The sequence below is a fragment of the Acartia tonsa genome, chromosome 12, assembly GCF_053477335.1.
Source record: "Acartia tonsa isolate MP-2025a chromosome 12, ASM5347733v1, whole genome shotgun sequence".
Classification (NCBI taxonomy): domain Eukaryota; kingdom Metazoa; phylum Arthropoda; class Copepoda; order Calanoida; family Acartiidae; genus Acartia; species Acartia tonsa.
The window spans coordinates 47,347,208-47,362,088 of record NC_137271.1 but is presented as its reverse complement, the minus strand read 5'-3'; the positions used below and the strand labels follow the sequence as shown (position 1 = coordinate 47,362,088).

General features: G+C 30.9%; 1 protein-coding gene across 1 annotated transcript in view; it reads left to right on the top strand.

Moving 5' to 3' along the window:
* The window catches only part of LOC145334319 (teneurin-m-like), a 229,148-nt gene that overhangs the window by 100,924 nt on the left and 113,343 nt on the right, over window positions 1-14,881 (top strand). Inside the window, exon 8 of the mRNA XM_080179731.1 lies at window positions 3,849-3,965. Within this exon, the coding sequence (XP_080035857.1) occupies window positions 3,849-3,965 (117 nt within the window). The remainder of the gene's footprint in view (window positions 1-3,848; window positions 3,966-14,881) is intronic.

Below are 14,881 nucleotides of genomic sequence, written 5' to 3'. Positions count from 1 at the left end.
ACATCTACTTTAGATTAAATTATGGGTTTAAAAGTTTTGACATTGCTAGTTTGAAACCAACGAATCACAATTCAATAAAAGTATCCAAAGTTTTAAGTCAACGAACAAGTTACAAAACTTTGGGTACCAGTGTAATTTACAGTCCAATGTCCCCTCCCTCCTTTCCTGACTATTTGTTTATTATGCATCTCATAGTAAGAAACTTTGGTGCCAGGGAGGAAGGGAGAGATTAATTGCACATAAATCGATTCCCATCCCCTTTTTCTCCTTTAAAATAGAATAAGGTACCTTTACAAATAAAATAAAAGGGAAATATTAAATTATTATCCATTGTATCATCCCTGTGTTCCTATTTTGCATCCCTTTCTTCAATAATAGTGTGGCTTCTGTTTAGCAAAAAAATAATGTAAGCTTGGTATTTTCCCTTAAAGTAACTCGAATAGTAAAATCCCCTTACTTTTATAATAAATTGTAAATAATTTTTCTAATGCTTGCGGGTCCTTTACCTGTAATCACCAACTCTTTTGGGTCCACAAAGTATCCAATATAACCTAACCAAACATAACCTTTTTTTTTATAAAGTACCATATTTCATTCAGGAATCTAAAGGGATAAGAAAATAGCAGATAAATTGATGTTCATCTACAATGATGTTACACAAAATCACTCCTGTTAATTACACTTAGTGGTTAGAAAGTTTTGACACTCAACTTAATAAGAAAACATTATTATAAAATTTTGGGGACTAGTGTATTAAACAGCCCATTGTCCCCTCCCTCCCGAGCTGCAACGTGACCACACTTTGTTAGTTCCTGCAATTGAATCTTATCTTACAACTCAAGAGTTCTTCAGGGAGAACAGGGATAAGACAATGGCCGATATTTTAATCTTCCACACATAAAAATACTGAAAAACATGCCAAGACATATTTGAGGGTAAAGTTTTAGTCCTTTACAACAAAGGAGCTTTAATTTTCAGGGATAAGACAATAGGCGATAAATTAGTGTATATCCTTAATGATAATAAACAAAACTACCTACCCTTTCTGTAGATTAAAATTATTGGACACTGTTTGTTGGAATAAACAAATTAAGTGTTAAGTAAAAGTTCCCAATGTTTTTCATCCAACGAATTATACAACATGTTTATAAAACTTTGGGTATCAGATATTCTAAGATTTAGGAGCGCAGCCACTAGTGTTATCAACAAAGAAATTAATACGACAATTCCTCTATTATAAAAACAAAGACAAAATTTTGAAATTAATGTTCTGTTTATTCTTAATTATGTAAATAATGATTTATTAATGTTTAAACAAGGGGTACTATGTCTATAAGTAGCCCAGCAATAACTGATTAAAATTGTTTTGGGCAGGTTTACGGCCATATTATTCAAACCCTAGAAGCAAACACAAAAATACTATATAAGTCAATAACAAATGATTAGTTTATTACGTACGGATAGACGGACAAACATCAACAAAAGAGTAGCTTCGCTACTAATCTATGCTATGATTAAAGAAAATAACATTTAAGACAAAGATTCTTTGTTTAATAACCCTAATATGTCACTGCTAAGGGGAAAGGATAATAGTTATTTATTACATCGTATTATAGACAGTTTTCCGCTGACAGTATAATTAAAAATTTGAAGATAAAGCCACAAGAGGCCCGGGCTGACAATTTTATGATTTTCATTTTCATATTCGTGGAAAATTGTCTCTTATACGAAACGATACATTATTTTTCAGTATGGCTCGGAACCGATTCTAATTCAGCGGATATTATTTGGTTTCGAAGCCATGCTGGAAAAATTCAGTCCAGCCGTTTACAAGATCTTATTGAATACAATTATAAACAACGAAATATTTTGTAATTGTGAGAAAATTAAACTATTTGTTGAGAATGTGTTTCATGAGTTATTTTAAAATTCATATTTGAGATTAATAGACTGTCATATGATAGAGATTACTAGAGTATATAAAACTCCAGGGTTTAACTGTAGATTATACTGGTACCCAAAGTTTTTAAACACGTTCTCACATTCGTTTACTTAAAACTTTGGGTATTTTTATCAATTCTTATTATACATTAAAAAAAATACTGAAGGTACACAGATATCTTAACCCATTTTTAATGTAAAATTTGTATTCTATGAAATTTTTTAGTATCTTTTGCTTTTCTGGGGTCATAAAATGGTCCATTTTTTGTTAACCCTTTGCGATCTCTTACTACATATTCAAAATGCTATAGTCGGGTGCCACAAAATAATTAAAATATTGACAAGTATTTAGTTACCTAATCAGGGATCTAAAGGGATAAGACAATGGTCGATAAATTGTTGTACATGCCCAATGATGATACACAGAATTACCCCTTCTGCAGATTAAAATTAGCGTTTTATACTTCTAGACACCCAAGAATTAACCATTAAAAATTCAAAAAAGTTGTTAAGCTAACGAATAAGAACACGTTATTATAAAACTTTGGGGACTAGTTAAATAGATAGCCCAATTTCCCCTCCTTCCCTGGCATGGTACCGAATAGTCTTGAAGAAAATAGCAGTAAGATATTATACAGTAAAAAAAGAAAAATTAAAGTTTTAATATTCTGTATGTCCATACATGCATACATAAATTCATAAGTTAAGATTTGAAATATATATATTGTGGTGTTTCTACACTTTCGTACATGTATTACAATAGCAAATAGCCGCAATTTATTATTTTTTTTGTGTTTAAATGGAGGGAGGGGACATTTTGAGGCTGTTTATTACAATAGTTTCAAGGTTTTATAATAACGGTTTCTTTGACTTGGCAATGGGGACTTTAATTCTATTTTGATTGGTTGATTGAGTTGATAATCCAAAAGTTTTAACCACCAATTGTAATCTACATAAGGGGTAATTTTGTGTATCATTTTTTGGGATGCACAAAAATTTTATCGGCCATTGTAATATCCCTTTAGATCCCTGCTATTGTGATCAAATGCGGATTTAATTGCACACCCTAGATATTTTGTTTCTGCGAAGGGTTTATGAGGGCATGGGTAATTGTTTTTTTTCTCTGCCCATAACTTTTATACATGTTATTCTTGTGTGAAACATTTTGGGAGGGGGGCAATTTTTTGGAAGATTTTAGTCTTTTTTGATATTATGTGATATTATGATGTAAGAAAATATGTTTGCTAAAGACAGATGGTGTTAATAGTGGTTTATAAGGGCATGGGTAATTGTTTTTTTGCCCACATAACTTTTATACATGTTATTCTTGTGTGAAATATTTAGGGACCGGGGCAGTTTTTGGGTAGATTTTAGTCGTTTTAATTTATGTGAGATCTTTATGTAATAAAAAATAAAGTAATCCTCTTAAAAGTGGTAGTATATAAGGTTTTTGTACGTAGCTTAATATTTTGATAACTACTGAACCGATCGAGTTCACAATTTAAGAAAAGCCTCTCAATGTCCTTGGAAGGATTTAGGCTATCCCAACCTTATCGAACACAAAAAGCTTCTAGATTCTAGGGACGGTGCCAATAGCAGACGTCGAGTACATCATTTAATACTTTTAAAATGCAGGGATCTTTAAGGATAAGACAATGTTTGATAAATTGATGTATATCTCCAATGATGATACACAAAATTACCCTTTCTTTAGATTAGAATTAGTAGTTGAAACGATTGGACACTCTACTTAATGAATTAACCAATCAAAATTTACTAAGGTTACCAAAGTTGTTAGGACAACGCTTAGGAAAAGAAATACAAAACTTTGGGGACTAGACCATTGTCCTCTCTCTCCCGTTTTTAGATATAATATATTGTGGATTTAATTTTCTGTTTGTTTTCAGTGAGTTCTCGCCTTTCAACGCACAGTTCTGGTTCAAACAGCGGCGGGGAAACGGCGGAATCAACCGCCAAAGTTTGTCCCGTTGTTGATTCTCAGTCTTCCATGCAGAAAATTACAGGTAACGTTCATCTGTCCATATATTTTTAATCCATTATATCATTATATTATTTGAAGATAGGCGCTGATATTTTTGGTATAGATTTCAATGAGCATCAAGTGTCCTCGAGTTTGTCGGTTATTCATAAACTCGTGATTTCTATGAATTATTGCGTATTAATCAACTGAATATCTTCTCAATAATTAATTTTGTCTGTTTGACTTTCCTTGAATGTATAGTGCTTTGGTACTTGTGGATGGTGTCATATTTGTTTAATTTTATCGATTCTATTTTTATATTCTAGGTATATATTATATGGACAGAATTCTATTCATTTTCTATCTAAACTTTTTTTTCTTAATAATTCTAATAATAAGTCTTCTTTCTATCTACATATTTATACATCACACATCTGTATTTCTTATTATAAATCTAACCAATTAAATTAAGCAAATAAGTATGTTTTTTCCTAATTACATTTTACATAACAAATACTTAAAGTTAATTTACAATTACATTTTAATCAATCAAAAGTAACAAAGAATTGTTTTGATTTTTTTTGTTAGGGGATTTTGTTAAAAAACAAATAATTTTCAAAAAAAAAATTTTTATTCAGTTATAACTTTTTTTAAAAGTACATCTATTGAACTAAAAGTTGAAAATCAAACATAAATTATTAGAATGGCGGAAAACTTACAAGCAAATATTTTTTTAATGTTTCTATAACCCTTTCCCTGCCTCATGAATAACCCTGTCATAATCCATCAGTTTGTTTGTCTGTTAAATACCTTTTTTTGTTAATCAACGTGTATAATTAAAATGCCTAATATACACTTTTTACCCCTTTCTTCAAGATTTATAAGAAGTTAAAGGGGTTGGAAAAGGGATTTGATGTTTGCCTTAAAGGTTGTTTTAGTGGCCGATAAATTGATGTACAGTGATGAAACACAAAATTACCTTTTTTAAAGAATACAATTATTGGTTGAAACGTTCGGACATTAAACGTATTGAACAAACCAATCAAAATTCATTAAAAGTCCTTAAAGTTGTTGAGCTAACCAATACGAAACTTTGGGGACTAGTTTAATAAACAGTCTTTTATTTAACTCTCTTCCTCCCTTTATAAGAAGTTTAAAAGGGTTTGAAAATGGATTTGACTTTTGTCTTAAAAAATATTTTTCTATTAAAGTAAAAGAATAGAGGGGGCATGTATTATTTATAACTATACCCACAGGTTGGGGAGGACTGTGCAGACTTTTAATTGGGTCTATGAATATCATCCAATAGCGTTGGAAATATAAACACAGCCAAGTCGCTACAAAAGAGTATAAAGCCCATTACAAGGGCTAGGTGGTTGTCTGCGTTATTCATCTATTATTGAGGCAAAATGTATTATTGTTATTAGCTTGATAATTATTTAAGGAAGAAAGGGTTGAATTTTACGTTTCATTTTCCTCTCCCTCCATTTTTTTATATCTGTAAAATTATACTTAGTTAAAAATCCAAATTATTTAATAATATATGTGAAGGCCCGTGTTTATTTCTAAATTGAATTTTAATTGCAGCCTTAAACTAATTGTTTCAAAGGAGCTTTGCCACTAAAGCATGACAATAAGATAGCAGGCGGGAGGGGACATTGGGCTGTTTATTACACTAGTTCCTAAAAGTTTATAATATTTTTTTCTTATTCGTTGGCTCATCAATTTTGGTGACTTTTATTGAATCTTGATTGATTGGTTCATTTAGTTAGGCGTCTAAATGATTGAACCAATACTTGTAATCTACAGAAGGGATAATTTTAAGTATCATCATTGAGGATGTGCATTATTTTATCGGCCATTGTCTTATCCCCTTAGATCCCTTAGACATCAGGCTAGCATTTGTTGTAATCGTACTGTAATATTTTATGTTTTAAAGACTTCAAAGCTAATTTCTTGCTTGTATTATATTAGGCCCCTAATATTAATCTGGAGTAGAATTCTAAAAAACTTTTTGACCCTAGTTTTGTCTCTTAAGGGAGTGTAGAAAAATAGCTTTAAACCACCACAAGACATACTTCACTAGCTTTGTCGAAAAGAAAATATAAATGGGTGATGCCTTTTTAGTCATCATGGCAGAAGAGGCTAGAATAATAGCTTAAAACCAACCGTTGACTTTAATCTAAAAGTCTAAAACCTTCACAGGACCTATATGAACCCTCCTAAAATACAGAACCCAATCGGTTTAATAGTCATTGAGATCTTAAGCTTCAGACAAATAAAAGCTTACTACTTTATATTATTTGTCTATTAAGATCTAAAAAACGGCTGGACAAATGGTCTTACACTTATTAATGAAAGATTTTTGTTTAGGTTTTGGGTAATAAAAATCTTTTGGAATATAGTGCCCTCTAATGAAATAGTTTTAGATACATATATCAAGCAAATGGGAAAAATCAGACATTTTTGGTACAGAAAAAATAGTATTTCATTGCTTAAGATAAATATATTGTTTTTTCCCGCATTTTATTGGACTGAAGCTTTCTATAATTGTTGTCAATATAGTAAAAAGTTCATCATTTAAAGGAGCTTTTTTACATTTAAAAAAAGAAAAAAAAGAAATTTTATTTAAGGGGGGTTATTTCTTTTTAGAGGCGATTTCTTTTGGGTAATTTTATGTATCATAATTGGAGATACACATTAATTTATAGGCTATTGTCTTTTTTCCTTTGATCCATGAGAAAAACTATTAAAGCATGTCAAGAGGTAAAATTAACCTATTTGGACTGACCACACACACACACGTAGTGTGTTCAACCAATCCAGCGTAGAGTTTAGGCATTCAATATTCAGCTATTATCCAGAAAGAGTGGGGACATTGGGCTGTTTATTACACTAGTCTCCAAAGTTTTATAATATTTTTTTCTTATTCGTTAGCTTAACAACTTTTGGGGACGTTAATTGAATTTTATTTGTTATTTATGGTTATGGAAATTTTACTGGAAATATAGACATTTATCTAGCTATAAATAAATGTCAGTTTTAGAAGAACATACATACAAATAAAGAAAATATACTAAGAATACAAAAATTAATCTTCATATTTAATTTAAAGATAAATTTCTACTCTTCAATTTTAAATACTAGAGTTGGCTCGATATAATTATCTCCCTATTGGCTAGTTTTCTATATGCATATCTATTTCTCAATAAATCTATTTTCCTCACCCGGCATTACTATATAAAAGAAAGTAAATATTTAATAATCTAAATGATTTAAAAAAAATTTTTTAAATTATATTTTTTCTTTACAATACCATCACCAAAGGGTTAATGATGATGATTACAATTTTAGTTTAATATTTGAACACACAAAGTGTCGCCACAATCGAATTCTTTTAAAACAGTTTTTTTACATTTATTATTTTATAAATTTAAATTTTCTTTTTTATGATTAGAAATTAAATACATTGATATAAGGTAAATAGCAACATGAAATTAAAAAAAGGAATTTCTTTTTAATAAAGTAAAATAATGGGTCTTATCGTTCTGGGCAATGAGAGTTTATTATGGATTATTGGAGCACTATGAGTTTTAAACAAATATTCCTTGGAAAACTTGAGCTCGTTTATAGACATTTATTTCCTATATAGATCTGACATATAGATCTTGAAGCAATTAAGCAGGCCGTTTTGTACATGTTAAAAATTGGAAGATTTCATTAAATAAAAGTTATCACAAATATACTTAGTAAATAATTATAAAAGCACAAAAACCCTTATTAAGTAAAAGGATCTTTGTCAGTACCGAAGGATCTCACTAACAACTGAATCGATATGGTTCTCATTTACAGTGTAGCTTCTTATAGGTCTTTGGCAGATTCATAACTACTTTGGGGTTGTGCGACACCATCCTCCCAAGAGAAATCTCCCCTAGAAATATTTGATTTTTATATATGATTTTAAATCATAAAAATAGAAAATACAACACAACTTAAATTTTGAAGCCTAAAATCTTAAATGCATTGTCATAAAGATTAATTTAATAGTTCTATTCTTTATTAGCGCAGCTATTCTATATTTAGTACCCAAAGTATTAATCTTACTCGTTGGCCTAAAAACTTTTGATACTTTTATAGGCTTTTGATTCGTTAGTTCCCAGAAGAGGGCACTTTGTTTAACATCATTGGGTCTGTGTATCAATTTATCGCCAATTGTCTTATCTCTTGAGAACCCTGTTTAAAAACCACAAATTATGGAGGCAACCTGTTTCAATGTTTTTCTTGTGGTATATGATTTTCTTAATTAACAAAATTATGCTGCAGTTCCTTATTTTAACTTCCCCCCCCCCCCCCACTCCTCCAAAAACACGGCTCCCTGGAGTATGGTTTTGAGAATTTGAGTTGGGACATAATACTGTTTGGTTTTAAAGGTAAGATTATAAGATTTTGAAAAATCAGGAATCTTATGGGAAAAAGTAATGAACGATATATTAAAATACAACCTCTATTATTATTTCCCTCTTTCTGTAGATTAGGATTGTTGATGGAAAAGTTTAGAGCCTTCCATTCAAAATTAAATAGAAGTACTCATAAGATAACAGATAAGATAACATGGTTATTAAACCTTAGGTACTATTATAATATACAGTCCAATATCCTCTCCCTCCCTGTTAACAAAAAATGAGTAGTGACATAGTAGTTGCTCATATACTTAAAAGTCTAAAGGTTCTTACATTGTTTCCAAACTCGATTCACAGGGAGAAGTGCTCCCAATTTGTATTTTCCCCCTCTCACTTTCCCTTTTTATACTAAACCTGCTTTTCTCCCTTTGAGCCCCCACATTTTGCATTTTGACTAAATTGCAAAGCTTTTAAAGGCACGCTTAGAATTTGCTTGCAATTTTGCTATTTTTTGCGGAATGAACAAAAAATGCATAAAAAAAGAGTGGGTGTCTTTGTTTTTTTTGTAGCAAAATAACATATTTTCCAGAATCGCTTTGAAACCGATTAATATCTGCTGGATTAGAAGTTTTTTTCAGCCATACTGAGAAATCGTGTATAGCCTCGTATTACAGATAATTTTCCACAAATATTATAATAGAGATAATAAAATTAATACCATTTTTATTTACCCGTGCCTTCGGCTCCTTTGGGCTAACAAAAATGGTTTTAATTTGATAATGTTTCAATTTAATATCCGCAGAAAGCTATCTATAATACGATGCGATAAATTACTATTTTTAGATATATCTATTTAACAATGATAGGATCTAAAAGTAACATAACATTAAAATGATCGTACTGCTGCTATGTCAGAGGTATGACTGTAGTAATTTGATTTAGGTAAAATGAAATAAAAGCTTTTGATTACCTAACCTCTTTTGTTTGTTTAAAGGTTTGTTTTTTAATTAAACAGAAGGTGGCACAAAAAAAGCTCGCCAAATTTGAGTTTAACCTTTTAAGATAATGAAAGTAATTCTTATGTTGAATTTATTTGGGAACAAAACTATTTCACATTTTTTACATGTTTACTCAAAAATAAAAAGTCAGGAATTAATGGTACAAAGAAGTTAAAGGCCTCTAGGGGCACCTAAGGAAAGGGGGAAAGAATAAGTTGAAGCTCCACTTAATTTTTAACTTTAAAAAGTAAAAGTTAAAAAAAAGGATAATTTTCAAGGAGCTTTCTCTTTGGATTTATAAATCCTAGGATAGTCATATTGGTTCAGCGGTTTGTGAGATCCTTTGCTTCACACTCTTAGACATCCTGTTACTTTTATATAAAGATTGGCAGGGATCTAAAGGGATAAGACAATAGTCGATAAATTGATGTACATCCTCAATGATGAAACACAATATTACCCCTTCTTAAGATTAAAACAAGTATTTGAAACGTTTGAAACCCCAACTTAATGAACTTAAAGTCCCCAAAGTTGATACTCCAACAAATAAGAAATTAATATTATAAAATCTTGGGGGACTAGTGTAATAAACAGCCCATTGTCCCCTCCCTCCCTGGGTTATAGGAGGAAGAAATTTTTGTGTTGTATACGTCAGATATCTGAATATCCATCTATCTATCTCTCTATCTATCTCTCTATTTATCTCTCTATCTATCTATCTATCTATCCATCTATCAATCTATCTATCTATCTATCTATCTATCTATCTATCTATCTATCTATCTATCTATATAAGGAAGAAACTTTTGTTATACGTCAGATATCTGAATCAGCTTAATTCTATTAATCAACTTTTTATATATTTTCTTTTTTAATAGTAGTAGCGCAGCTACTCTGTAAAATTGCAGGGATCTAAAGGGATAAGACAATAACCGATGAATTAATGTACATTCCCAATGATGATACACAAAATAACTTGTTTGTAGGATAGAAACTTTTTTTGTAGATGTTATATATCTGACTCAGCTTAATTCTATTAATCAACTTTTTATATATTTTCTTTTTTAGTATTAGCATAGCTACTATATAAATATGCAGGGATCTGAAGGGATAAGACAATGTACATTTCCAATGATGATACGCAAAATAACACAGATATCTGACTCAGCTTAATTCTATTAATCAACTTTTTATATATTTTCTTTTTTTAATAGTAGTAGCGTAGCTACTCTAGAATTTACTTTGTCCGTCCGTCCGTCAGTCCATAACATTATGGCTAAAATATGATTTTCTTAGCTGCTTTTGAAGATAGACTCCTGAAATCTTTATCTAATCTATACATTGCTTTGTCCGTCTGTCTTTCGGTCATGCTTCAAAATACATAAAAGTTTAATGATTTTCTTTTAGTTTTGTAGATCATTCTCTCTCGAATTGAATATTAAAAACTTTGGATTGTGTTCAAACTTTTTAATCAATAAATGTTTTATCTCAGATGGCATTTATCTTCCATTGTCTTATCCCTTAAGATCCCTGTAAAGTTGGTTTGAGAGAAAATACGATGCATTTTTAGAAATTATGAATCCTTCTCATTTTTATACTCACGGAGACTGATATGTATTCTATGAAATTGGCTGGGAGGAAGAGGACATTGGGCTTTTTAATACACTGTTCTACAATGTTTTATATCAAAGCTTTTCTTAACTTTTATTGAACTTTGGTTGGTTCATTTATTTAAGTGTTCAAAAGTTTCAACCACTAATTGTAATCTAAGGAAGTAGCAATTTTATGTATGATCATTGGGGATGTACATCAATTTACCGGTAATTGTATTATACCTTTATATCCCTGAGAATATAACAGATAAAGATATAAAGATAGTAACCATATCGAGGTTATCATGAAAAATTGTAGACCTATAGTTTCTGGGATCTTAGTAGACAAACTGTCAGACACAAAGTTATCTTATCACTTGGCAATTTTCTAGGGAAAGTTATAATTTAATTTTAAATTTTTGGTTTTCTTGTTTTTTGCATTTCATTATTTTCACAATTTTTTTTCAACACTCTTTTTTAATAAAACAAAACCTAAAATTACTCTTGTGTAGATTACAATTTGTCACTCAACTTAATTAACTATACTAATCAAGAATCAAGAAGAGTTGACACCGTTATTATAAAACCTCCCTCCCTCCCTGCAAAAAACCTATATGAGAAAAATGTCTCCTTAAAAAAAAGTGAAAAAAGAATAATCCTATTGTTTTAAAACCGAACCATATTAGGCGTACAGTTGTGTGTTAGGATAAAAAGTCAGGGAGGGAGGGGACAATGGGGTGTTTATAACACTTGTCTCCCAAAGTTTTATAATTTGTTGGCATAACAACTTTGGGGACTTTTATTGATTTTTAATGGTCTTACAACCACTAGTTTTAATCTACAGAAGGCGTAGTTTTGTGTATCATCATTGGGGATGGACATTAATTTATCGGCCATTGTCTTATCCTTTTATATCCCTGGCAAGGCGTACAGAGTTGTGTGTGTTTTGGATAAAAAGCAGTCAAATTATCATCATTTAGATCAAAGGTCAAAATTGCACTCCACATTTTTTGGCAGGGATTTTGGGATCGAGAAATTGACGATAAATTAAGATTTCCATCAATTTTTTTAAATTTCTGTCTTATGTAGACATGATTCATTTTTCTAGGGGTGATTCTTGGGAGGGTGGTGGTACCCTCTCCCAAAATGGTTAGAAACCTTCCCAGGACCTATGAGATGCTACATTGTAAAGGAGAACTCTATCGGTTTAGCGTTTAGTAAGATCCTTCCATACAGACACACACACACAGATCCTGTTACTTTTATCTAAGGATATTTATTTTCCCTTTGCCCCTTTTGGTATTAATATGAAGCAGCAAATACTAAAAAATTATTAGCTAGAATTTTATAGAATTTATTTCTATTCTTTCTCATGCTATAACAATTACAGCATGATATTTTAAACTTACATGCTCATACATAAGATGTTTTGTCTCTTCATGGAGAGAGATGATATTGGACTGTAAATTACACTAGTACCCAATGTTTTATAATCACGTTCTTTTATCGATTGAATCCAAAACATTGGTTACTCTTATTGAATTTTGATGGGTTGGTTGATGGTTCCAAATTAATAGTGTCCAAACTTTTAAACCACTTTTAGTATTACTGTGCTAATATTTAAAATTATCTTTATTACATGGAATCCCTCCAATCTAATTCTCATTTCATCTAAAAACATAGAAACATGTTCAGGCTGAGGCAATGGATTTATTATTACTTGGATGTTGCACCAGATAATCATGTACTCTGATAGAGGGAACTTTGTAGCTGACTAAATTAATTATCCTTCCATCCATCCCCATTTGTCGCATTACCTTCCCACCTACTGGATGAACAAACTGACATAAAAGTGATGTTTGTCTTAGCAACCTAAATTGATGACAATTTTTCCGCTGTCATTATATCCACATATATTCTATATCCATGTTAAGGGTCAAGGCTAGATATTTTCAAGTTAAAAGTAAAAGAATTTTAATTCATACTGAATAGTTTTATAGATACTAGCGGGTGCATCCTTAGCTTCTAGGGGCTCTGTATTTGGAAAAAAAAACAGAACAATAGTCTTAAACCATCCAAAGACTTGTATAGAAAAATAAAAATAAAATAAAACGTAACTGGAAACTATTTGAAGGTTCTCCAAGATGGAGAACCCAATCGGATAAGTGGTTAGTGAGATTTTAGGCAACAGACAAACTACCGTACTACTTTATACAAAAGGTTACAAACCTAGAATCATGGGGCTCTGTATTAGAAGGGTAGTATAGCCTAAAACTACCCAAAGACCTTTGTGATGTTTCCCTAAACAGGAGAAATATGATCTTATTCAATAGATAAAAAAACACTACTTTATATAATATCCATAGACACAGTGTTTCGCCCTTTTAGGGCTCATCAGTATGGCTCAATTCATCAGAGTTAATTTTGCACGTGGTGGGGCTTGAACCGGGAACCCTTAGATTACCAGGCCAACACCCTACCCATTGCGCCATTACCCCATGACGAAGAATTAAGATTTTATGAACGTTTGTATAGTTATTTTTTCCAACTTTTGTGTATAAAAATTCTTGGAGGGGGTTAAATTATATGAACTTGTTCACAGCTATCCTCAACAGTTTAGCGGATTTATAAGCAACACGCTCCAAGCGGTCAATGGATCCTAAAAATAGATATACTTGCTGAATGATACCTGATTTTACCTAATTTATATCTGCTCCTTCTTCGGGACTATAGGCTTTTAAAGATTTTCACTTAAATTACCCTATTATTTGACTTAAAAATAGCGTTCGACAAGACATCCTGCGCTGTTTATAAGTTTTATTACAAAAAAGGAGTCATTTGTATTTAATATGTTGATAAAATTGTTAACAGCGTTTACTTCTACCATTATTTACAGTGTTTGTTTTTATACAAAATTACCATTCAAATATCAGAATGTTAATTCATACATTCACTAAACTTACTACTTAACATTATAAGATTACTAATTGGTCAACCTGATCCTCTAGGGAAGGCGGGCGAGGAGGAAAATAGCCTAAAATAACTTAAAAAAATTATTGTTACAACCTAACAACTTTTCAGATCTTAGGCTTTATAAAAAAAACTGGCTAATGTGAAGGAAACAAAGTTGCAGTTTTCATTATATTTTCACATTAGCTTTTATCCTATTTCTAGCTCCTGCTGGTGCTTTAACCCCGCGGGGCCAATTGCCTAATCTTGCGGGGCAATCGCCTAATAACCTTTCAAAAGCTACTGTTAAAATACGACGAAACCCGCAACTTCGTTTCCTTCACATGACCCAAAAAAACTTACTACTTTATAAAGTAGGATTTGTGACATTATGACTACAGTTTTAAGCTGAAATAGATACCAAAACAAAATATGAAATGTAATTAATAAATTACAGGGGAGTAAGAAAAAAATATTATCAGAAAATGATCTAGTGTGCGTTTAAATCTCCAGCTAGTCAAGAATAGCGGTTCCTAAAAAATAATTATATTGCCTAAGATTACAGTATGATATACTAACATGAATTTAGGATCAATTTTTTTTATTGGCACAAATATAAAATGCATTTTATACTTATTCTATTTTTAAGTTTTAAGGGTTTTTTTTGTTTGTAGCTAGCTTAAGATTTCAATAACTAATGAATTGATTGAATTCTCGAAAAAATGGAAAATTTAAATCGGTCTCAGAATGGTATTTTTCTGCCCTTTCCTTCCATTTTGAATACAAATCCCCTGGATGTTAAAGGGCAACCATATGTTTATTTATAGTAATAAAAGACATGTAACAATTTATGGAAAACAAAAGTAGCAGCATGTTTATCACAGGGTGATTTTTATTTTTTGAGGAATAAAAGTAGTGCTTAGTTTAACCCACTAACCTCTGTTCGCGCGTTTTTTTTGTGCTGTGAACTACCATCTAATACATATTTAATATTATTTCATAAATCTAAAGACTGTTGAC